At 33.4% G+C, this 26,380-nt stretch overlaps 1 protein-coding gene across 1 annotated transcript in view; it reads left to right on the top strand.

Annotated features, from left to right (window-relative positions):
• Nucleotides 1-26,380, top strand: part of SAMSN1 (SAM domain, SH3 domain and nuclear localization signals 1) — a gene marked incomplete at its 5' end in the record, with an annotated part of 131,520 nt that overhangs the window by 85,564 nt on the left and 19,576 nt on the right. The window contains 2 exons of the mRNA XM_082655338.1: nt 22,373-22,444; nt 24,780-24,929. Coding sequence (XP_082511464.1) covers nt 22,373-22,444; nt 24,780-24,929 — 222 coding nt within the window. The remainder of the gene's footprint in view (nt 1-22,372; nt 22,445-24,779; nt 24,930-26,380) is intronic.

The following is a 26,380-nucleotide window of genomic DNA, read 5'->3' as shown; positions in this document are numbered from 1 at the left end:
TTTTTAGAGGACTGATTTATTATCAATTATTGACCTTTATTTGCTAGGCACCATTCAGAGAGAAAGGAGTTGGGAATTGATTGTGAACTTTTGAATTGTTGTGACATTGAACAATGGTCTATGTTTTATAACTCTTTGCAAGTTACCACACAACCTCTCTGAATAAAACTGAAAATAAATGATTGCCAGTCTTTGAAAACTAAGAATAAATGATTTTCAATATTAATTCTTTCTGACACAAAAATCTGATAAAGGGTAGGCAAGCATCTCTAGTTAAAAATACAGCTGGGGGCTTCCCTGGGGGTGCAGTGGTTGAGAGTCCACCTGCCAATGCGGGGGACAAGGGTTCGTGCCCCGGTCCGGGAAGATCCCACATGCCGCGGAGCGGCTGGGCCTGTGAGCCATGGCCGCTGAGCCTGCGCGTCCGTAGCCTGTGCTCCGCAACAGGAGAGGCCACAACAGTGAGAGGCCCGCGTACCGCAAAGAAAAACCAAAAATACAGCTGGATAACATAGCATGATTTCTTTTTCCTTAATAAAATAAAAATTCAAGGTAACATTTCCCAAAGAATACAACAAAGTTTTTAAAAGCATTACTTACCTTTCTGTTCAAGATTATTTTTACATACAATTTGCTTGATTAAACACAACCAATATTGAGTTGACAGTAGTAAGTTTTAAGGAGATCACAAAAATTAATATGAAGCAGTGGTTTCCCTCCAAGTATTTAAAATTTAAAGTTAGAGTATCTCATAAAAACTCTATTATGTAGTGAACTACTATCATATTTATGTCATTGAACAATTTTCAAAATGATACTTTAGTCTATGATCATCATTTGCCTTAATTGTAGGAACTATTGTAATAGAAGTGGTATATTGTTCATCTTACTGACTTACTTATTCATAAATGTAAAAATATATTTGATAAAATATACATCTGGTAACAAAATATATCACAGAAAATAGTCACACTGGAAACATTAACTTTTGCTGTGAATGAATTCCTGTTTCCTTTAGATGGATGGTTTCATTTTATATGAATTTAAAGAGCTATGTGAATGTATATTCACATGTTCATACCTTCCAGATCAACTAAATCCTTTCCTTTTAATATGGAGGTGATATTTTTCCAATTATTATAATTATGTGTTAGAAACAACTTTGCTTTAATTCACATTTATTTTACTGGGTAATTTTCTTTGTGTATTTTATGGGAAAAGAGCCAAATCCCTAAGAGATGGCAGAGATTCCTACAAATAAATGTCTAGTAGAGTGAGGACTGCAAATCCCTTCATCTACTAGAAGGGAACATAGGGCCTGTGTCTAGAAAGATAGAATAGGACCATCAAGAAATCAGTCTGAAATGTAGGGAATCACCGTCTACACTAATTGACTACACACCAGACAATCATTCACATCTCTTGACCTGGAAACATACATTCCTTGTGCTATACTCTTTCAAAATTTCTGAGAGAGATTTCCTTGCTTTTTAACTGTAAATGCTAAAGTAGGTAAGAAGCAATAACATTAAAAATGAGGTGACTATTATTTAGTCATGCAGCTCATGTTAACTTCTGTGGGTTGTAGTTCAGGTGACCTAATACCCAATTCAAATGGTGAGTGAATATTATACCTAATGTTATTCCTTAAATAAAAGTTAAAAAACTGTTCATTTGAAAAAGTAAGTAAATGGAGAAGGACTTTGTTATTAGTATTTTTAAATATGTCCTGTGGTTGTAAGAAAGTTCAAAACATTCATGGATATAAAATGTAGCAATAGATTTTATAAGTCCGTATACAAAATAATTTATTATTTTCTTATATTCACAAGACTTATCAATAAAGATATCCATGAATCAAAAAAAATCAGAACCCATTAAAATATCATTTTACCATCTATAATTTATTAATATGTTTTCTTTTTCACCTTTTATTCTCCTCTGTTTCTCCATTTTTGGTATGGGTTCTTTCCTTCAAATAGCTCATAAATAGGACAAATAGCATTCATATTTATTATAAGAAATTCATAGTGTAGGTTAAAAAGGAGAGACCAGAAATATTCCATAAGGGAAACTGTTGTAATTCATGTCTCAGAACTCTCTATGGCGTATTAGTAAATTCCAAATTAAGAAAGATATTGGATAAATTTCTTTTTGATAAATGATTAAGTATTCTACATTTAGATTAGTCAATCAAAAATAGCCTTTCTTAACATACTTGCAAGGTACTGTACTTTCCTTTTTGAATTTTGTTTTCACCTCATCATCACTAGTGCCCACTACTGATTGTGAATTAAAAAAATAAGCATATCTAGTATGCAGAGTGCAAAAGATATGATCTCATTACACTCAATAAATCTTTAAATTATAGAACATAATTTTCCTTAACTCTTTTTCCAACTAAAATGTTTTAGTTTGCTATATTTACTGTGAGGTTATGATGTACCAGTGGCTGTGTTTAGAGCTTTTTGCACATTAATTTATTTAATATTTGTAACATTTCTGTGAGAGAATAACTTTTATTTAGCCTTATAGATGAGAAGGCATAGAGAAGGTTAATGAACTTAAGCAAAGATGCACAGATAAAAAATAAAACTCTGTTGTATAAAATACATATGTCAATTTCCGGCACTCCTGTTCTTAATTATTATGCCACCGTTACAAGCATAGGGACCATAGATACTATTTCTATTTCTGTCTTAATCACCAGCTAAATTTTAAGGAAAACTGGGAGAGCATATTTTTAAGAGCCTCTCTCTGTCAGGTGGAAAGGAATTTAGAGGTCCTCCATTCCTGTCTCTGACAGGATTCCACCTATTAAATCCCTCCAGGTGTCCATCCAAGCTTTAAAACTTAAAATTGTAAAACAACAATAAGAACTACTTTATTAGCATTCAAATGTTCAAATTGTCAAAAAAATCATGACCTAGTATTGCGATAGCTAAACGCATGTATTTCCCTCCTAAATCTAGTATAACACCTTTAATGTAGTAAGCTCTTAATAAGTATTTGGAAAGTGAATGAAGTTTCTTGCTTCTACTGTATGCAACCTGGTTCAAGTATGAATACTGACTAGTACTATGTATTTTCATTATTCCTGGTAGCAAGACTGTTAGTGTGTACATAAGAAAGTTTGTATGCATGTGTGTAAATACAATTATAAATCATTTCTAAGTTTTATTTTGAGAAAAACTCCAATAAAGTAAATGTTGTGCAAGAATCCCTAGAGAGTCCCATTGTTACATAACAAGTAGACCATTGTTCCAGGTTAGGGAATACGGTAGAAACTTTGAAAATAGAAAAGGAATAGACACCACAAATGAAGCTCTGCTCCTGTAATTAGAACAGGTTGACCTTTATTTGGCTGGGATTAATGATCTGTGTTAATAAATCTTAACTCAGGTTTTTCTTTGAGTAAAGGAGATTCAAATACCACTGTTATTTTAAAGGGAAACACTGATATAATGGCAGCTCTGGAAATAGTTTTTTCTTTGTTTTTTTTTTTACCATTTTTTAAAATCTAAAGTGCATACTAAATGAGACACCATTAGTGTCACAGATGCTAATTTTCACTAGCAATGACTGAAGTGGCATTCTTTCCCATTTGCATTTGATCCTAGCAATGATGAGAGGTGATGAGTTGATTATGAGTTGTTTTCACTGCACTGCCCGCTGTGCAAATTTATGCTCCTAGACAAGGATGACACATAGTTGTGGCATTTAAGAGCTTTCTTCATTGCTTTTCCTATCAAGACTGTTAAGATACATTTTTAACTCTTATCTAACCAGGTATAAGAAAAGAGAAGAAGTATTTATATGAACCGGTGCTTACTTTAGGCCAAGTACTTGCACAAGGGGTTTATGGAACTCCCTCCACCACCTAATTTACAGAAAACAGCACTGTAGCTGTGAAAAATTTTGTCCAAGATATCATGGCTAGCAAAAAAATTGATTTGAGATTATTCGGGCGGCTTTTCTTTTTCTAAACCTGTGGGTTTCCCCCCTGCTACTTCTTTTTGCGTCATCATCTGGGGTATAATTTTCAGACTTTAATTTATGTTTCTTCAGTTGAATGTTTTGGCTTTTCAAACAAAGTGATTCCAAGTAAAGTATGTGATATACAATGTAAGTAATATTTTGAATCTACTTTTCCCATTAGAAAAATGGTGGGTATAAATAAATGTTTATCTTTACTTTGGGTTATTACCCCCCCGTTCCCCTAAAAAATCTCTCTAAAGGTTCTCTTCACTTCTGTATTTAGTTAGTATTTGTGTCATATTTGTTTTCCAAGAAATATTTAAAGTAAATTATAATGCAAACCTAAAGACAAATAACATAAGACAGAAGAAAATGGAGTATAGACCACAGTAAAAAGTATTACAGGGCCACCAAGTTTGAGTTGAATATGGATCTAAGTATTGCTACTCATTGTGGTCCTACAGACTAGCAACACTGGCATTCCAGGAGTTTGTTAGAAATGCAGATTCTCTGGCCTACCCCAGGCCTATTAACTCAGAATATACATTGTAGTGAGACACCCAGGAGCTCTGTGAGCACTTTAAAGTTTGGAAATGATTTCTACATTGATGGTTCTCAACCTAGGTTGCACATTTGAATCACTGAAGAGCTTTAAGAAATACTGATGATTGGGTTCCTTCTTCAATATTCTAATTTACCTAATGTAGAATGTACCTGAGCATCAATAACGTTTAAAGTTTCCCAATCTGGAGATATTTTTTTCTACTAATCTCTTCAAAGAACTTAAAAGTTAATTCACTCCTTCCTTCCTTCATTCTTCAAAGCAATAGATATCTACTGAGTGCTTACTATGAACAATATAGACCATATGCTGGGAATACAGTGGTGAATAAAACAAAGACCCCTGGCCTCATAGGATTTACATTTACTGGGGGTGACAGACAAAAAACAAGATGAATATGTTAAATACAGAGTAGGCTAAGTGATGGTAATTGTTAAGAAGAAAAGGAAGAATACGAAATACAAAGAACCAGGGAAGACTTGGTGAGAATGGGACATTTAAAAAGGGACCTGAAGGGAATGAAGTGCTGGCCATGAGCTTGGCTGAGGAAATCTTACTCCAGGCCCAGGGATGAGCAAGACCAAAAGCATTTTTTTTTAATTAATTTTTATTAGAGCAGAGTTGCTTTACAATGTTGTGTTAGTTTCTTCTGTACAGCAAAGTGAATCAGTTACACGTATACATATAGCCCCTCTGTTTTGGATTTCCTTCCCATTTAATTCACCACAGAGCATTGAGTAGAGTTCTCTGAGCTATACAGTAGGTTCTCATTAATTATCTATTTTATACATAGTAGTGTATATATGGAGTGTCCGTGGTGTGTTTGAGAAACAATGGATCAGAATACACAAGGGGAAGAGCAGTCACACAGAGATGTAGAGGGCCTTCTAGGTCATTATAAGGATTTGAGCTAGTATTAAAAGACTTTGAGAAGGGAAGAGAAGGATCTGGCTTATATTTAGTGGGTTTATTCTTTCTTTTGTGTTTCAAATACACTGAAGAAAGTGAGGGAGGAAGCAGGGAAAGGAGACCCTTTAGGAAGCTATTACAGAAACTAGGAAAGAGATAATGGTGGCTCAGACAAGGGAAGTGACAGGTGGATGTTGAGAAGATGTTGAATTTGGGATTTATTTGTACATACTGTATACATCTGGATATATAAGAAAGGAACTTACCACATGGGCTCTAAATGCGGTAAAGAGAAAGGCTGCCCCTGCTCTGCACTGTTCTTTCTTCCAGCTGGTGCCCACACTTCAAGGAGAAATGCCCTCATCCCTCTGCTCCCAGCCACCAGAAAATTACCCCCATACTGATATGCCACTTCCCAAAAGATTCTACCTCTTTCTTCAAAATACAATTTTCTATTGAATTTAATTTTCATTTCTGGGGTCCCTTGAATCAGAATAGATGAACTAATAATTTGCTTATTTCACCTTGTTGAATTGTTTGAAAGAGGTAAATAATTTTAGCCTTGAAAAATTATCTTCAAACAAAGTATCAATTCACTCTAGCCATCCCATTTTATAGAACATGAATCTGTAATCAAGTTTTATTTCAAGCAAGTAGCAAAGGGTTAGTACCAAATAGACGGCTATATCTGAAAAAACCACAGTGCCCAGATGATACATAGAAAGTTCTGGAGACAAATGGTTGAGAGAAATGACAGAAGTGTAGACTCCTCTTGTAAATGTGGGTATTACATCCTATAGGAAGGTATAAAGTCATTACCTTGACTACCAATGCACTGGATTTGTTAAAAATCAATTTAATGACACACTTATCTCTTTAAACTTTCCTTACCTTGCTTAGGAGATAAATGGCTTCATTATCCCTGCAGATTGTGTGGTTTCTTTTTAATAATGGAATTAAGTCCATACTCTACATAGCTGTGTTTCCAAATTTAGCATTCCCAAACTGATCCATTTCTCTTCCTTTCTAGTGTTAAGGACTTAGGTGAACTTTTGGAAACAAGACATTCATAATTAGCTTCTTAGTAGAGAACAAAAATGTCCTCCATTAAGAATTGATTAATAAGAATAGAAGAGGGTTTTAAGCTGTCTCTGGTGGTAGACAAAATGATTCTTCTATAGATAGAGAGCCATTTGTCAACACAGCTGGCCATGTCCCCTTTCTCCCCTCACTTAAAGAGTTTTGGAAGTTTTCACCTAAGTCTGTATTAGTTTTCTAGGGCTTCTGTAACAAAATACCATAGACTCAGTGGCATAGAGAACAGAAATTTATTTTCTCACAGTTCTGGTGTTTGGAAGTCCAAGATCAAGATGCGGCAGAATTGGTTTCCTTTGAGGGCCATAGGGAAGGATCTGTCTAGGCTTCTTTCTGGCTGGCAGTTGGCCACCACTTGCTGCCCTTTAACTTTGTTGCCCCTCTGTGCACATAACCTGGTGTCTCTCTTTGTGTATCCAAATCTCAGCTTTCAGTGGCTCTGACCACTCTCATTCTTTCCTGTTTGTGCCTCTCTTACCCCAGAATACCTTTGCCCATTTTTCTCAATTCATGAACTTATTTTTTAATACCTCACTGGACTCTCTTTCCCTCAAGAAAGCCTCCACCAGTTAACCCAAGGCAGTGCATTAGAGGGCATTCTGGCAGAGCAGGAGGAAATATGAACTAAAGTCTTATAGATTGGGTTTGAGGTCTTATTTTGATATTTCTTAACTATGAGATGTTGAACATTTTGTTAAACATCTTTTGAGTTTCTTGTGCTTATCTGAAGAAGGGGATATGTTAAGGCACGTCACATAGGATTGATGTGAGAATTAAGTTAATTACCATATGTAAATTCCCTAGCACATGGTACATGTTTGATTAATAATCTCTCCCTCCTTTCTAGTTTAATAGTACTTGTTCAATACCTCTATTGTTTCTTTTAGCATAGTTTATTCTAATATGTCCTCCCAAATGGAGTTACCATCAAGAACAGGGGATGCATCTAATTCATATTTGTATCCCTGCAATTTTGGGGGGGGAACAAAGGGTATTGAACTCTGTCTAACTTTCAGACTCCATGTGCCCTCTATTACACTTTGGCTACCATCAAAAATATTTATAATATGGAACATAGTCGTGTTTCCTCAACATATGCACAATACTTGTGTAATGACTAATGGATAATATAAGTCATCTAAAGTAGTACTCTACTCCAAGACATAGTTTGTAAATGTGTCACTGATAAAGATCTGGGCAACACCCATATAAAACAAAGTAACCGTTCTTAGAATGTAATGAGACAAAACAATAATCAAAAATTGTAATGTAATCTGTCTGAAGGGAAAAAAAAAAGCATTTGCAAAGAGTTGCTTTCAGGGAGGTTAGAAAGGAGGTGGAGAGTAGAAATTTGCCATTGAGTCTGCAGAACAATCTGTATCAACAAAAGCAAATATTCCATTAGGCTCAGCAGACTTGCTCACTTAGGTGAACTAAGTTCAGGCTATTATAACTTCGTGTCTCTAGCCTTTAATACAACCTAATTCACTTTTCTGTGACTCTACTATACTAATCAAACAAACTTCCAGCAATGACTTTGCATCCCATGTCTCTAGGGGAGACATTTCTTTGATCAGTCAACAAGAATATGCATTCTTCTTGGCAGTTGAATTTCTCATACCTAACCAATACTTGGTATTGCCATTTTTGGTAGCCTAACAGTTTAGTTTATGAGTCAGTTCCCCTTGGAGTTGTTTAGTTCTGCAAGCTTGAAAAATAAAGTTCTTGTACCTGTCAATGTGAGGGCTTGACATTGGACATGGAGACCCAACCAAGGAACTGGCTTCTTGGAAAGACTGGCTTAAGTTGCCACCTGACCCCACCTTTTCTCTATATTCATAAAATAAAGACAGCTAAACAATGAAGTTTCTTTTCTATGTTTTTCATAATTTTAACAATTTAAATTCCTGGAATAAGATTCAAGACAGATTTACCTTATATCAATATCATAATATATAGTGATATGTCATTGGTCTGAATATTTGATTAAATTTTTTTCTGAATATTCACATGGTTTTAGCTAGGCAACTTTGATTTTTTAATTAACAGTAATAATAAATAATTTGATATATAAATTTTGTAATGCTTATGGGTATATATTCTTTATATTGTGAGTTATTATACAGCCATCATCTTTTCTAAACTAAGCCATCTACAAATTTCAAATTACTTTAAGCTTATGAATATCTCACTATAATTATTTACCAATTTTAAAGTACCCATTACCAATGAAACAAAGCTTCATAATTTTAAAAATAAAATTCCTTCAAAGATAAATGTTCTACAATTATCAGACATATATTGTAGGTTTAGGAATTGTCATAAACTGAGTTCATTTCTACCACTACTATTACATTTCAAACCACTATTAACTCCTCAATAGACTAAAATATTTTTAGAGCCAAATCCAAATACAATGAAAGGAAAATAGATGTAATTGACAATGAAGAAGTTATAGAACCCAAACATCTCTTCCAAATATCCTAGCATGAACTTACAACTATTTTTTTTCTACTTATTCTTTCCTTGTTCAGGATTACATACTGTATATTTGCCCCACATAAACATGTCTGTTCTTACTAAGAAAAAATAGTTTAAATTCCTAAGCATAGTGTCAGCGGGTGCTGCCTGAGATGGGAATGTTTATAAGCTTTATGATATTAACTGCAGCACTCAACCTCAGGTGGCATAAAACATGCAAAAAAGAACTTTCTGTCAGTTTTATTATTTCTAAAAAGGTTCCCCTTGAAGCAGAAGAGTGACCTTGCTCTGCTGAGCTGACATATGCCACTGGATTAATGGTCGAGCTCTGCTGGAGGGAAGCTCACAGAAACATTACAATTCCAGAAGCTGGGCTGGCGGTGACCATTAATCAGGGGGACCAAAATCATGCATCAAACACACTCATTTAAAAGTAGTAAAAATGACTTTAAAAAAAAAACCTTTTTGAGAATTAGCTTGTTGTTTGTCATTACCTGTGTTCAAGGAGATCACTGCATGACTGGACTATCCCTTGGGGAGAATGTTAGAGGTCATTATGTACCCAGAGACCAAGTGAATGTGGTGCGCATTGCAGACTAACGGAGGTAAAGGAGAGTTTTTGTTCCAGAGAATTTGATGGGAAAGTGTATTAAATGGATTCTATTTTCCCAACTTTATTTTCACTCCTTTATTTAACTAAGATTTCAAAGCAATGGGTACTATGAATGCTGGCCTCTTTGTGAAGATTTTATTTTATTTTTAAAACTGGAGTAATTGGATTTAGTGGTAGAAACATTTGACTGGTAAACTTGGTTAGGAAATTTCTCAAGATCCTAAAGTTTGAGTCAACATACTCAACTACTAAGTACGTGAATAAGTATCTTCATGGACTTAAAGGTACTGTACATTCTTCTACCACATGTCAACTAAGAAAAAATTTTCAAGACTTTTTCTCTCTCTGACTACTGAAAAGGAGAAAAGGCTTAAATCTAAAACCTGAAAGAGAATGTTCAGTTTAATTTAGATGATAAAAAGTTACTCTTGCTTTTTACAAATCTCTTTGATGATAAAGTTGAATAGGCATAACCTCTCTTTCATTTCTTTAATAGTTTGTCTTTTAGATTAATGATACTATGCATAATACATATGATATAATTTCATTAGTAGGTAGAACAAATAGTAGATTATGGCCTTTATTGAGAAAACCAGCCCATTGACCATTAAGATTATGATCAATGTAGTAAGTCCTGCTATGATTACTACTTCAAAGTCATTCTTCTCTTAAATAACTGCTGCCTTCCTTAACCATGATATTCAATATTATCTTCTTTTGTTAGCCATATGCTACTCTGGAGAATTACTTATGCAGACTTATGTGTTTTTGAAGATTATAGGATTAAAATAGTTGACAATGTCGTGACTATAGTTAAAATATTATTGAATATTTGGCTATAAGTAGAAAAACTCTAATAGGTACATAATAGAAAGTTAATTTCTAAATTTATGGGAGGATTATACATATTTCTTGTAACTGGAAATCTGAATCATCCATTTTTCATACTACATTCTCTCTATCAAGGTGCCTAGGAAACAAAATTAGTAATGGAAATTTGCTCACAGAAATTACTTATCATTGAATAGGTATGGTAAATGCATAAAGTATGTTACCTGTAATTCCTCATTCCCCTCCCCACCATCTTCCCTAAAACACAGACCATCTTGTGTAACCTTGGTGGACATGGTTAATCATGATCTCTAACTCTCAGCCCGAAAGTAGCATTGGAACGCTTTTCAACACAGCTCTCCATGAAGGTCTTAACAACCCATCCATGCTGGTGCAAAGAATTGAAAAGTTCCACTTATTCTGGTTTCGAAAGATAGTCCATCCAGTGATAGTCCATCCTAGTGATATATCGAAAGATAGTCTATCCAGATATATCGAAAGATAGTCTATCCAGATATATATCTATATCTGGATATATCTATATCTATATCTATATATATCTATATATAGATATATATATATCTATATATATATCTATATCTATATATATATCTATAGATATATAGATATATATATATATCTATATCTATATATATCTATATATATATCTATATATCCAGATATCTATATCTATATCTGGATATATATATATCTGGATAGTCTATCCAGATATATATCGAAAGATAGTCTATCCAGATATATCGAAAGATAGTCCATCCAGTGATAGTCCATCCTAGTGATATATTCTTGTGAATACACAACACTTTTCTAGTGCCCCCAAATGATTATGTTCACTAGAAACAATCTTTCTTTCTCTCCCTTGAAGAGTTCGGGAGATATATATATATATATATATATTTTTTTTTTTTTTTTGCAGTACTCGGGCCTCATTGTTGTGGCCTCTCCCGTTGCGGAGCACAGGCTCCAGACGTGCAGGCTCAGCGGCCATGGCTCACGGGCCCAGCCGCTCCGCAACATGTGGGATGTTCCTGGACCGGGGCACGAACCTGTGTCCCCTGCATCGGCAGGCGGACTCTCAACCACTGCGCCACCAGGGAAGCCCCGGGAGATAATTATTAAGACACATTTTTTTGTCATCCAGTGCTCCTTTTAATACACAGTGTGTGGTTCATTGTATTTTTATTACTTTAATCATCATTTTAGCAATTATCCTCTTTAGATTTGGCAATTTCTAAGTAGTCCCTCAGTCAATAACTACACAATCTCTTACAGTAAATAATTTTTGAAGATGGTTAAGCAAATTCAAATTGTATTGATTTCAGCTAATTTCATGTCCAAAATCTGTGATCATTTTACTGTCTTTCTTTAGACTATCAATAATATAGATATAGACATATGCATACAAAATGCCTTTCATGTATTAAGTAGTCAGTACAAGTATAAATAATGATGAATATAAATTTCCAAGCTGACATCTAGTATACATTTTTAATTTATTGTGTGTGCAAATATAGTCTGCTTTTAGGAATTGCTTCTATATTTGTATACCATTCATCTGAATATGGCTCTATTTAGCTCTTATAGATTGGAATTCTGTGATTGATGCCACCAATAGAGTGTAAATTCCTCCAGGATGGATTCTTATTCATACAGACAGCCCTGATCCCAAGCACAAAGTTTAGCCATAGAAGCCCCTTAGTATATTTACACTGAATTGCATAATGTAAAACATTATGCTCCTTAAGTAAACATCAGCAAATTGTTATCTTTGACTATAACGTGACTAAGTTATAATTTGCTTTTGTGTAACTGTGAAATGTATGGTTTTTGTCATTTAACTTGAAGAGAAATATGTGGGATTTGTCATCTGTTGTGATTTTCCCAAGGCTCCCAACTGTAGGATTTTTTCTATAGGCCTACATCGCTTAAGATCGGTGGCAATCAATGTGTGCTAAAATGATGAGTTGTCGGCAAGTGGTCTCATAGACAAGGTAGGACTTGATCCTGCCCTTGAAGAATGGGCTGGATTTGAGTAGGAGGAAGAAGAGCGGAAGAACTTTCCTTGAGAGAAAAACAGCGTGAGCAACAGCTTAGAAACATAAACGAGTGTGTCCATACTGGCCAGCAAGAAGTGTCAGAAGTTCTGCTTAATCAGATTGACTAGCACTACCTGAATCCATGGGGAATCATGAATGTGCAGCATGCTAAGTTTGGACTTCATTTTGTTAACTAAAGAAGAGTCACTTAAACTCTCTGAGCCTCAGTTTTCCTCATCTGTAAACTGAAGGAATCAATAACCATCTCAGAGGGGGGGTTGTATTTGTTTAATGAAATAATTATAGATAAATCACTCGGCATAAAACAAGCTCTCAGGGGCCAAGAAACCAATGTGGAGCAAGCTTTACATTTTGAGAAGATGAATGGAATGATGAGAATTGGTATTTTAGGGAAAGGAGTCCAGTGTTGTGACGTCTTTAGATGATTGGAGAGGCAAGAATTTGGGAACTAAAGAGCTGAAAGTTGTTATTTCGTTGACTCAGGAATGGGGTTATAAGCACATAGTTGCATAGCGGTAATGAAGATAAATGCCTACAACAGAGATTTGGGAAAAGAATTGAGCAGATGTGAAGGCTGAAAGAATGTGTGTGTGGTAAATATATTACATTTTGCATTATGTGTCCAAACTCCCCAAAGACAGCAGTGAGCAAATACCGGTTTCCAACAGTGCAGGTGGAAGGTTCAGAAGGCATGATCAAAACAGATCCTCAGGGGTAAGAGGCCATAAGCAGAGAGAGATTTTTGTTGGCATATACGCCTTCCAGCCTGAAGGCAGGCAGAGAAGCTACTGTAAATTAGAGAAGCTGCAAAATTGGGTTCCCTAAGGGAATTCTTGAAGATTTCAAGGAAGGATGGTATAATGAAACAATTCCAGGAGGATCAAGAGGCACCACTTAGTATACTTGTTTAGTTTAGTAGTTAGAAAAAGAGAGAGAAGGAATAGAAAGTCAGTGCTATAATAATAATACAGGACTGAGTAAGCCAGCAGAAGTTTTACAATAGGTAAAACAAGAAGCTGAGAGGTTCAAGATAGCCTGATCATGGTCACATTTTTTAAAGTTTTGCATTTCCTTTTTATTCTATAGGATTTTGTAAGAGTTGATACCTAGTAATATCAAGTGACTGAACTTTGGTTGCATTATGCTTTTTACCTGAAAAAAAGATATTTAAGAAATATCAGTATTATTTATTTTAAAAATTCTTTCCAGCTAAAATAGAATATCTTAATTTTTATTCAATTCCTAAAAGTGCAGCATACTTATAGTCAGTGAATGCAATGTAAATCATAAGATATGGTAATAAGTAAGTAATGCAGCAGTGCAATTGAGAATTCTCAATGTTTGAATCTTTTTCACTCATAAAACTTATTTTTGTTACATTAAATAATAACGCTTTTACAGGTATGGCTCATTCTGCATTGATTTTTTTTTAGTTCTAGTTTTCTTTCCTTTAGGTAATTTTCTTTGAGGTAGTTTCAATTTACAGAAAACATCTCTTGGCACATCAACTTCTGAAAGGAAAGCTTTAGCATGGAAATTTTGACACAACTTTTTAAAACGCTGTGGTGGAGTCAGAATCTGCACTTCCTTTAGATAGCGTGCAGTTGATAGGAAAGATACTGAAACAGAGAGATCAAGTAGACTAACTTTTGTTCTAAGAGTCCAGATGTACATTAAAAATATTTAGAGCATTGATACATATTTGAGTACTGAGTTGCCTTTACCCAAGGTTAAAATGTTAGTGTTGAAGGCCTTATTTCACATGCTGTTTGTCTTTCAGCCTTCAGCTCCTTGACGCCCAAACAACTGTCTTCCATCAGCGCCACATGATAGTGTAATTATTTAACACTGAGTCAATCCTCATAGATTATTTTAAGTGAGTTAAATTTGTTTCATACTCTTCAAAAGATCTCAGCACCTGAGTTAGTTAGAACAATTAAATCCTCAAATGCCTTTGGATAAAGGCTGACAAGCTTATTGAGATTTAGCATACCATTATTATAGAATATTCATACAAGCACGTGCTGAAACAGAATTCTGAACTTTAAGAGCATATTACCAATGAAGGCTCTATGTGCAATATTTAGATGATGTGAGAACTCATTGGCAGAGTGTGTGTGATTTTTAATTTGCCAGTATATTTCAAAATACTGCAGATGTCTGACTCATATATGCAAATTTTTCTTTGAAATAGACTGTGAAATTTTCCACCGATGCCTTACCCAAATATTGTCATGCTGGATGGAGATAAGATTTTACTTGAAGATCCCGGAAGCTGGAGAGTGGTTAAAAAATGAAAATAAGGGTTCAATTCTTTTGGTTTTGGTCAAAAGGTTGATTTACATTCCAAAAAAAAAAAGAGACTCCCTAATTCTCCTTCATGTTGATAAATTTAGGATGGTCATTGTTTTAAGAAACCTACTCAGTTCTATTCTGTATATCAAGCTAACTTTACATATTTTTCATCCCGCTTAAATAGCAAGTTTCTTTGAAAATGGAAAACAGGATCAAAACTTTGTAATGCAATGACATAGTGGAGAGTACAGCAGGGTGGAGAATTGAAAAAAAAAGGGGGGGGGATTTTTTTTGCAAGTTTTTGTTCCTATAACAGTTTCCTCATTGAGAGGGACTATATGATTTCCAAGAATCCTGCTAGCTTTATATAATGAATAGACATTCTGTAATAATTAGAATTATACAAAACTAGAGAAGAAATGTGACGAACAAAAAAGAATCCTTTCTTAAGTTCTTTGCATTGCGTAGGGACACACACACACGAATGAGTCCAAACAACCCAAATGCCAGTTATTCAGCCCTATTTTTGTGGAAGCCAAGTAGGCTATGTGGAAGAGGGTAACTGTACCACATAACCAGATAGTCTTCAAAAGGTAGTCTAGTAAAATACATTTATATCGGAAAGTTAGTTGTACTAAAATAAATTTAGAAAGCAAAACTTTATTTTCTCCTTAAATACATCCATACCTCTAAACAACCATGACCTAAGTAATGTTAATGATCTCTTTAAAAATTAGTTCCTTAGAAAGTTGTGCAACCATTTACCCTTTTTTTTTTAAGACTAATTTTTTAAGAACAGCTTCAGGATCACAGCAAGATTGAGGAAGTTACAATTTTCCCATATGCTTCCCCCTGCCCTACACCTTATTAACTCTTTGTAAATTATTTTTAACTTTTATATAGGTACATTTGGTTCTTTTTTTAACCCAACATTTTATTATGGAAAATTTCAAGCATATGTAAACTCAGAGTGTAGTACAATCTACCCCATATATCCATCACCCAGTTAATCATTAAATAACATCCAGTCATGTCTCCTTTATGCCCACATACTTCCTGCCCTCACTAGATTATTTTGAATTACAAATGAAAAATAACAATACTTCCTCAATATCATCATCTAGCTACTTATTTTAAAATTTCCTCAGTTGTCTCCTGGATGTGTTTTGCTACAGTGGTTTATTTGATTTATATCTAAATAAGATCTATGGATTTTGCAGTATTTATTTAGTTGATACAACTCTTAAAGATTCTCAATTTATACTTTCCCCCTCTTCTTTTATTTCTTTCTGTTGATTAGTTGAAGCAACCAGGTTATTTGTGCTGTAAATTTTCTCATTGTCTAAAATTTTCTGGTTGACTTCATCTTTTTGATGTCATTTAAGATGCTCCTCTGTCTCTGTATTTTTTGTAATCTGGTAGTTAGATACAGAAGCTTGGTGTGATTGCAGGTTTTTTAAAAAAGAATATTTCATTGGTGATATTAGGTGCTTCCGTTATGAAGCCCATATTCTGGTTCATTCTTTTTTGTGATTTGAGTAGCCATTGATGATTGTTGCCTAGATCCATTATTGCATTTGGGACTTACAAAATGGTACTTTGGTAATTTCATCACTTAATTGATTAGCTAGAATATATCACACATATACATGGAAAGAAAAATTTTCCTTTATTAAATATTTATTTACTCTCAAATATGTTTTATACAAGAAGGACAGATTAAATGTTTGTTTTTCCCTTTATTTGCCAGTTTTCATAATATGGCTGTAACATTTCCAAAGGTGACAACTGATATTTTTCTTCTTAGTATCATTATGAACTCATGAATTTTGATATATTAGATGTATTTCAGTGTAGCTCAGTTATTATTCTTCCTTTTACTAAAATTGTCCCATATTTGGATACAATTTACCCTAGTGACAATCTTTTAATATGGCCCTTGTGTCGTTTTGGCATGGCCCTAGTAGTCTTTGAAAGCTTACCTACTTTATGGTATGACAAAATGAAAAATTTGAGAATATAGACTGAGAATTTTGACTTCAAATGTCATTAACATCGTTACTTATTTTCATTGTCTCTCAACATTCGCATTTATATATATCGATATCATTAACAATGGTGTGAATACTGAAAACAGGTTAAAATTAAAAATTTTTTCCTTCCAGTTTTATTGATATATAATTGGCATACAGTACTATATAAGTTTAACATGCACCGCATAATGATCTGACTTACATCCATCATGAAATTATTATCACACTAAGTTTAGTGAACATTCATCATCTCATATAGATATAAGATAAAATAAAGATTAAAAAATCTTTTCCTTGTGATGGGAACTCTTAGAATTTACTCTTTTAACAATCATATATAATATACAGCAGTATTAATTATATTTATCATGCTGTACATTACATCCCTAGTACTTACTTATCTTACAACTGGAAGTTTGTACCTTTGACTACCTTCATCCAATCCCCCTCTCTCTACCCCCTGAATCTAGTAACCACCATCTGATCTCTTTTTCTGAGTTTGTTTTTGAAGTATAATTGACCTACAACACTATGTTAATTCCTGGGGCACAACATAATGATTTGATCTTTCTATATATTTCAAAATGACCAACATGCTGTCTAGTTACCATTTGCCACCATACAATGATATTACATTATTATTCCCATATTCCCTAATTTCATACCTGTGACTCATTTATTTTTCAGTTGGAAGTCTGTATCTCTTAATCTTCCTCACTTATTTCTCTCATCCCCCAACCCCTCCCCTCTGGCAATCACCTGTTTGTTCTCTATATGTATGACTGTTTCTGTTTTATTACGTTGTTCATTTGTTTGCCTTTTTCAGATTCCATATACAAGTGAAATCATACAGTATTTGTCTTTCTCTGTTTGACTTATTTCAGTTAACAAAATACTCTCTAGGTCCATTCACGTTGTTGCAAATGGCAAGATTTTGTTCCTTTTTGTTCCATTGTGTGTGGGGTGTGTGTGTGTGTGTGTGTGTGTGTGTGTGTGTATTTGTATACCACATCTTCTTTATCCATTCATTTATTGATGTGCACCTAGGTTGTTTCCATAGCTTGGTTATTGTAAATAATGCTGCAATGAACAAAGGGGGGCAAGTATCTTTTTGAATTAGTGTGCTTTTTTTTTTTCTTTGCATTAATACCCAAGAGTGAAATTGCTGGATTGTATGGTAGTTTTATTTTTTAATTTTTTGAGGAACCTCCATACTGTTCTCCATTGTGGCTACACCAGTTTACATTCCCACCAAGAGTGTACAAAAGTCCCCTTTTCTCCCCATCCTTGCCAACACTTGTTATTTGCTGTCTTTTGATAATAGTCATTTGACAGGTGTGAAATGATATTGTAGTTTAGATTTGCATTTCCCTGATGATTAGTGATGCTGAGCATCTTTTCATGTGCCTGTTGGCCACCTGTATGTTTTCTTTGGAAAAATGTCTACTCAGGGCCTCTGCCCATTTTTTGATTGGGTTGTTGGATTGTTTTTCTTTTTTTTCTTTTTTTGATGCTGAGTTGTATGAGTTCTTTGTATATTTCCAATATTAATCCCTATTTGGATACATCATTTGCAAATACCTCCTCCTATTCAGTAGGCAGCCTTTTGTTTTGTTGATAATTCCCTTTGCTGTGCAAAAGCTTTTTAGTTTGATGTAGTCCCATTTATTTATTTTTGCTTTTGTTTCCCTTGCAGGAGGAGACATATCCAAAAAATATATTGCTAAGATCAATGTCAAAGAACCTACTGCTTATGACTTTGTCTAGGAGTTTTATGGTTTCAGGACTTACATTTACGTCTTTAATCCATTTTGAGTTTATTTTCTTATGTGGTGTGAGAAAGTAATCCAGTCTGATTCCTTTGTATGTAGCTTTCCAGTTTTCCAACACCATTTGTTGAAGAAGCTGTCTTTTCTCTATTGTGTATTCTTGTCTCCTTTGCTGTAGATTGACTATATAAGTGTGGTATATTTCTGGGCTCTCTATTCTGTTCCATTAAACTATGTGTCTGTTCTTGTGTCAGTACCATACTGTTTTGATTATTGTAGCTGTGTAGTATAGTTTCAAATCAGGGAATGTGGTAACTACAACTTTGTTCTTCTTTCTCAAGATTGCTTTGGCTATTCAAGGTCTTTTGTGTTTCTATACAAATTTTAGTGTTATTTGTGAATTCATACAATTCTGTGAAAAATGCCTTTTGTATTTTGGTAGGGATTGCACTGAATCCATAGATTGCTTTGGCTAATGTGGTCATTTTTACAATATTAACTCTTCCAATCCATGAGCATGATATATGTTTCTATTTGTTAGTGTCATCTTCAATTTCTTTCATGAGTGACATAGTTTTCTGAGTAATGTCTTTTACCTCCTTAGTTAGATTTATTCCTAGGTAATTTTTTTGGATGCAATTGTAAATGGGATTGGAAAACAGGTTAAAATTTGTCTTTTTTTGGTCCTTCAAACTATCAAATTACTGTCTTTTTTTTAATTGTTTAAAATAATTCCTCTCTCTAAGCCACCAATTCAATATGAAATTAGATTCATTATTTTTATTTGGAATTGTTAAGGATTGCTTTTATTTTTATTTAATTTTGTTTATAAGTATGTTTTTAAAGTTACATGGTTTTAAAGTCAAATTTATAAAACAAGGCATATTCAGAGAAGTGTGTTTTCTGTCCCTTTTACTTTGCTTCTTTTACCCCGTTTCTCTAAGAAGGAAAATATATTTTTGCCTGTATTGAGACACATACATGTATTTTCACCCTTAGATAAAAGGTGGTCTATTATGTACACATTTCTCCACTTGTCTTTTTTCATGTACACTGTCCTGGAGATAATTCCATAGCAGATAGTTATATTTCAGTGTTTTTGCAGATGCACACATTTCTATTGTTTGAATTTACCATAAATTATTCAATCAGTCTTCTCTTGATGAACATTGGGATTTATAGCTTTTCAATATTATAAAAGATTTACATTGAATGTGCATGATTTATATTCAAGTGTATCTCTGACATAGACGTCTAGAAATGAAATTTCTGGGTCAAAGGGCATATACATGTAATTTTGCTAGTTTTTCCAAATTACCTTCTACAGGTGTGCCATTTTACAAACACATATCTAATTGCATAAGGAAAGACTGTATAGATTTATAGTTAAAGACTAAATATAATCTAATGTCAACAAAAACAAAGAATTATCTAAAATATAAATTGCATTTTTATTTAAGTTATTCTTGTCGATAGCTATTTGTTTATATAATAGCTCTGTCTTGATGGGAGTTCTGTCACAAAATAGTATTTGCTAAACCTAATCCATTATAATTATACAGTGCAAAATTATCAATATTGAAATACATTCTTATTTATAAAGGACTATCATCTATGAAACCAGCTTACCTCCACGTGATTCACCTTTTCACTGGAAACTTAACAGCAGTAGAAATTACACATTTGTTCACTGTCCATATCTCATAGTAGACATTAGCCCTTTTTCATTAAGGCATAACCTATACATTATGAAACCATCTCAGAAAGTCACTAACTTTTTGACTAGAGAATACTGAAATTTTAAAAACGTTATTTTAAATACTTAGATTTGCTTCTAAAGGGTGTCTTAGGACAGATTGGTATTTTACTCCTCTGGCTTAAAGCTGTTGAGTGATTCATAATGAGATGACTGACAAAACCCAAAGTAATAGTCCTGAAAACCACTACTCCATTATCTGCTTCTCTTTATTGACATAGTGAGGGGAGAATTAATTTTAAAAGATGGTGACTATAGATTAGTTAATGGCAGAAGATACTGTAGAGAAACGCTGAAGTGAGCCTATTCATGCCGGGCGACACGACCGATTATCCAGTGGTGGATATCATGCTGTAACCCTCATTAATATTTAGTAGGCAGGACATAGGCTGGTTGTAGACTACAAAATTGCCCTAAGCACAGGCTCCAATAGGCCATAAGAATGTTTCAAGTAGATAAAAGAGTAACAGATTTCCCTGTGTTCAGATAGTTTATAAGCAACACAAGAATACACTCAATTCCCTTTTGTGATTTCTGGGCAATTATGGCCTGGCAGAAATGCCTACTAGGCAAGTAGAAATGATTAATGCTCTGGGAAATCACTCTAAGTTAGTAAGCCCTGCGTGAGAACCAGAGTGGTTCTCAGTTTCAGTCCTTCTTTTTCTCTCCCCTCACCACAAGGTGAAGGGCTTCTTCATCAGGGGTAGCAAGTCAGCGAAAGGCATTATTTGTGTCTAACACAGCCATCATCCTTGGGGTGACGTTCTGTATCACACTGTCTATCAAGCTAACCCCTTGTCACGTGTCAGGATCTTTTTATTTAAACTGATTTAAAAGGGAAACAAGGAGTTTTAAAGATCACTGTTAGGGAGACATGAGAATAAAAATGCTTGTAAAGACTGAGCCTTTGAAGCCGACTTGAACTAAAATGATCTGTGACTTTTAAAGGACAATACAAAGTTTTATAGATTACTGACTCCCATTTTTAACTTTTCAAATTACCAGGTTATTTTTCAGTACCACCAGCTTATTTTGAAAATATTATAAGCTTGAAATGAGATAAAGTTCTTAAGATAACATATTCTTGGGATTTGTGGGTATATAAAGTCTGTAACATCCAATATCCACCATCCCAAACAATGTATAAAATTAAATAGTGAGAAAATATCAATTTTGTGACTCAAAGACTCTAAAGATTTTTGAAAATGTGTTTAGGAGAATCGTTTACTTTGCAGTATATCAGGAATTGCTTGTAATTACCTGCCTAGAATGAGTTACATAGGAATAAAAATTTAGCCTTGTAGGCAAGAAGTATCCAAGAGAATAAGTCTTCTATTAACATACTAAGCTTTTTCTTAAAACGAGTGAATGAAATTGACCCAGGGGTCTCACTGTAATTCCATGTTAAATGTGGAAAAATTCATTTTCCTCCCAACCTGTGTACACCTAAATGCGCTTTTCAATTTATTAATAGGTCTGTGTATGTGCCTTCTCATTCTGACATCTAGTAGAGAGTTTCAAGTTATCAGGAGTTAGCTACAGGAAATGCATTTGTGTTCATTTTTACTTTTTGATAAATATGATCTTTATGAGGAACAATTGTGGATCTACTCAAATGCTTGTTTTTGTGTGTTTGTTTTGTTGTTTTTTTATTAGTTGGTTGGTTGTTTAGTAATACATGCCATTCTCAAGAGCAAAAGTAACACTATAAATTAAAAATAATTTAATAGATTTTTCTCCAAGGTGCTTAACACTGTAACATAAACATATGAAGACATTTTATGAACTGTAAATATTACAATGTTAATAATAGTTACACCTTCAGTGCCATTAGATAGTCCAGAGAGATTTTTTAATCCTGTATTTGCAAGAGACTGATGCTTACTGAACCATAATCTAATCTATTTAGCAGTTTTATCAGTGAAAGTCACAAATCCTAAATTTCCTTTCCTTTTTCTTTCCTATTTTATAGCGCAGCAGCAGTTTTGGGAATTTTGACCGTTTTCGGAATAATTCCATATCAAAACCAGATGATTCAACTGGGGTTAGTATTCTATTCCATTTTAATGAGTGTTATACAAACACATTATGAAAAATTATGAAGCCAATGTAATTTTTGCAAATTACAGTAAGAAAAAGGAATATATTTAAAGATCATAACCTTGCATACATTTTTGTGATAAATGAACAAACAATTATTTAGTATCTAGTACCATGCTGGACATTAAGAGTAAAAATCTATCTAAGAAACCTAACAGATGTTTGGGAAGGCAGAACATCAACTTACGAAGGATTTACAGTTTAAAGTAACACAGACGATCCCAAATTTTCTGAGCATTTCCACTATAAAACAACATATATGTTAAATTTCATGTAAGTTGTAATTGCTTTAATTTAGGAAATGATTAAATGGCTTAATTGGAAATTAGTTAAGGAGAGCATAGGCTGCTCATTTGCACTCTCATACTTCTGTACACTTTGAAATGTCTCAGTGGTGACCATTCCATACACACTTGCAAACCATGAACACTTTGAATGTAGCTTAAGAAAAGCTTCCCATAAAATTATTTACATCATCATCATCATCATCATCACTACATTTAACTGAGCACTTACCAGGAAGTAAGCACAGCACTAAGCACTTTACCTACCTGTAAGTAGGAACTATTATTATTTTTATTTTATCACTGAAGAAATAAGTTTGAATAAAATTACTTCTAAATTATACAGGTCATAAATGACAAAGGCAGGATGCAACATCGTGTCCAAAGTTTGCTATTTGTTATACTATCTCATAAACCATGGACCAACTGTGATAAGTGATTAATGAAATGTAAAACAACTAATAAAATAGAGGGGAGGGATGTACATTGAGAAAAGTAAAAATATATGCTTATCATTGAACCTGAGTTATCTATTCATGTGATAGATTTGTTTTAGATCAATAGGCTTTAGATCTTATGCACTTCTTAATTATTCATTCTATATATTGCATCTTTATTTTTTGTTTTTTTTAATAAAGAATTCTTTTTATCATATCTGACTCTCAGAATACCTTTCAGATTCCTATATCCATCTACCTATAATATCTTTAAATATGTTGATTTCAGCAATGGATATTCTAGACCAAAAAAAAGTAGAAAGAAAATGACACCTATTATTACTTTATAAATACCTCCATTAGTGCATACATATGCATGTGTATATATAATATATCCCCTTTTATACATATATTACATCTATCCCTTTTTATTCACCTATATATTTATGTATATATAAACTTATGGATAAACTTGTATACATGCATGAATATACATTGATAAACTTGTATATAGCTATATGGTCTATCAACATTTACACAGTTGTAAATAATACAATGCAGTATGTGTATACAAATAGTGAGAAGCCCTATATAATTTTTTTATCATGAGGGATTTCTTGTTGATCTTTTTTTAAAATTTTTATTTTATATCAGAGTATAGTTGATTAAGAATATTGTGTTAGTTTCAGGTGTACAGCAAAATGATTCAGTTATACATATACAAGTATCTGTTCTTTTTCAAATTCTTTTCCCATTTAGGTTATTACAGAGTATTGAGTAGAGTTCCCTGTGTTATACAGTAGGTCCCTGTTGGTTATCTATTTTAAATATAGCTGTGTGTATATGTCAATCTCAAACTCCCATATTGTATAAACCTTCAACTTTCCATAATCATACATAGATATATTTACTGTTATTAAGTTTATAATTCTAGAGTTAACCTATAAAAGTTGCTCAGGCTCATTCAAATTCATTGATTAGTAATGGTGGCCTAGCAATTTGTGAAAGAACTTAGTGAATCTGATAAAGTAGTTTGCACATTTTTTAGCAAACCATCATTTATTCATTCAGTAAATGTGTGTTGAGCATCTACTCTATGACAGGATCTCCCTTAGGCACTCAGAAAGTACTGTTACAATACAGGTGAAAATCCTTACTTCATGAAGCCTAGAGTCTAGGAGGAGACAGACTTTAAAACAACAACAAAACCCATAAATAAATATCTAAATAAAATTGTGATTCAGGCTATGAAAGAGAACAGCACAGAAAAATGTTGAAGTTAAAAATATGCTTAGATAGTTTCTTCAAAGCTTTTGTAAAGGAAGATAGAAAAACCTGAAATTAAAAATATTTATAGTACTCTTTTCTAAAACTTAGGTAATGGTAAGTTAACACAGATAGTAATAAACTAATCTACTTTATTTATTTTAGTTTGTAATTTTACAGTGAAGATAAAGAACATTGAAGTAGAGAAAAGAGAGAAGAAGAGGGAGTGTGGACAAATGACAATGTTTTTCATTGCTTTATTGTTTTGTTTTTTGTAAATAATTCTAACTAGGTACATGAAGGGGAACGCATAAATGAAAGTGAAGAACAAAACAAAACTTCAAATAATGGAGGAAGTTTAGGTAAAAAAATGAGAGCTATTTCCTGGACAATGAAGAAAAAAGTGGGTAAAAAGTATATCAAAGCCCTTTCTGAAGAAAAGGTAAGTGTCCTCTGTTAATCACTTGTGTTTTTCTGTTAATATTTTTCTAGGTAGTTTAGAAATATTTGGCAGTTTATGAAGGCCTTCAATGTATTTTCTCCCTCAATAATTGTGCCCAGAAGTTGGGCGGAAGAAAGCATTATCACATTCTCATAGAGGAAATTGAGGCTTAGAAAGATCACTCATGTAGTATGTGAAGAACATATGTCATTTATGTTGTAACAAACAGTAGTACATCACTTCTTTTCATCACCAAATGATATTCCATTTTATAGATAAGCCTCATTTTATTCATCCTTTCATCAATTGATGAACATTTGGTTGTTTCCATTTTGGGATTATTTTAAATCATGCTGAATGAATGATTCAGCATGATTTAAAATATGAATATGAATATCTGTGTTCAAGTTTTTATGTGGAAGTATTCTTTCATTTCTCTTGGTTATATGGTAACTCTGTCTGATACTTTGAGAAACTGGCAAACTATTTCCCAAAGAAGTTGCATCATTTTACATTCCCACTAGCAATACGTGAGAGTTCCAGTTTCTCCACATGCTTGCTAACACTTGTTATTGTATGATTTTTGATGCTACCCATCAAAATGGGTGTGAAATAGATTCTCATTATAGTTTTGATTTCCACTTCCCTGATGACTAATGATGTTGAGAATATTTTCATGTGGCCATTTGCATATCTTCTTTCAAAAAGTGTTTATACAAATTTTTTACCTGCTTTTTAATTGGGTTGTATTTTTATTGTTGCTTTTTTAAAAAATACCTTATGGATACAGATCCTTTATGAGATATACGATTTGCGATATGATATATTTTCTCCCGTTCATGGATAGTATTTTCATTTTCTTGATGTTGTCATTTACAGAACAAATGGTTATAATTTTGATGTAGTTCAATTTATTTTTTCTTTCATCATTTGTGCTTTTAGTATTGTATTTAAGAAACCATTGCTTAATCTAGGGTTACAAAGATTTACTCCAATGTTTTCTTCTAAGAGTTTTATAGTTGTAGCTCTTAAATTTTGATGTATGATCTATTAATTTTTCTACACGGTGTGTGGTAGGAGTCCAACTTCATTCATTTGAATGTGGATATTCAATTGTCCCAGCACTACTTGTTGAAAAGACAATTATTTCTCCATTGTATTGTCTTGGCATCCTTGCTGAAAAATCAATTGATCATAAATATATGGTCAGAAATATATGGATCATAAATATATGGATTTATTTACGGACTCTCAATTCTACTCCATTGATCTATATGTCTTACAGCTATTTTCTTTTTAATGCATTTCAATAGGATCTGTCCCCAGTACTCCATTAAAACAGTTGTCACAGTCAGTATTAACCTCTATGTTGCCAAAGCGAATGGTCACTTTTCTTTCTTCTTACATGACTTTTCAGCTGTACCTGATGCAAGTGATGATTTCATTACATA

This window comes from Grampus griseus (genome assembly GCF_964374135.1).
Source record: "Grampus griseus genome assembly, chromosome: 5".
Classification (NCBI taxonomy): Eukaryota; Metazoa; Chordata; class Mammalia; order Artiodactyla; family Delphinidae; genus Grampus; species Grampus griseus.
The sequence above is the reverse complement of the archived record's forward strand: the minus strand, read 5'-3'. Positions and strand labels throughout refer to the sequence as shown.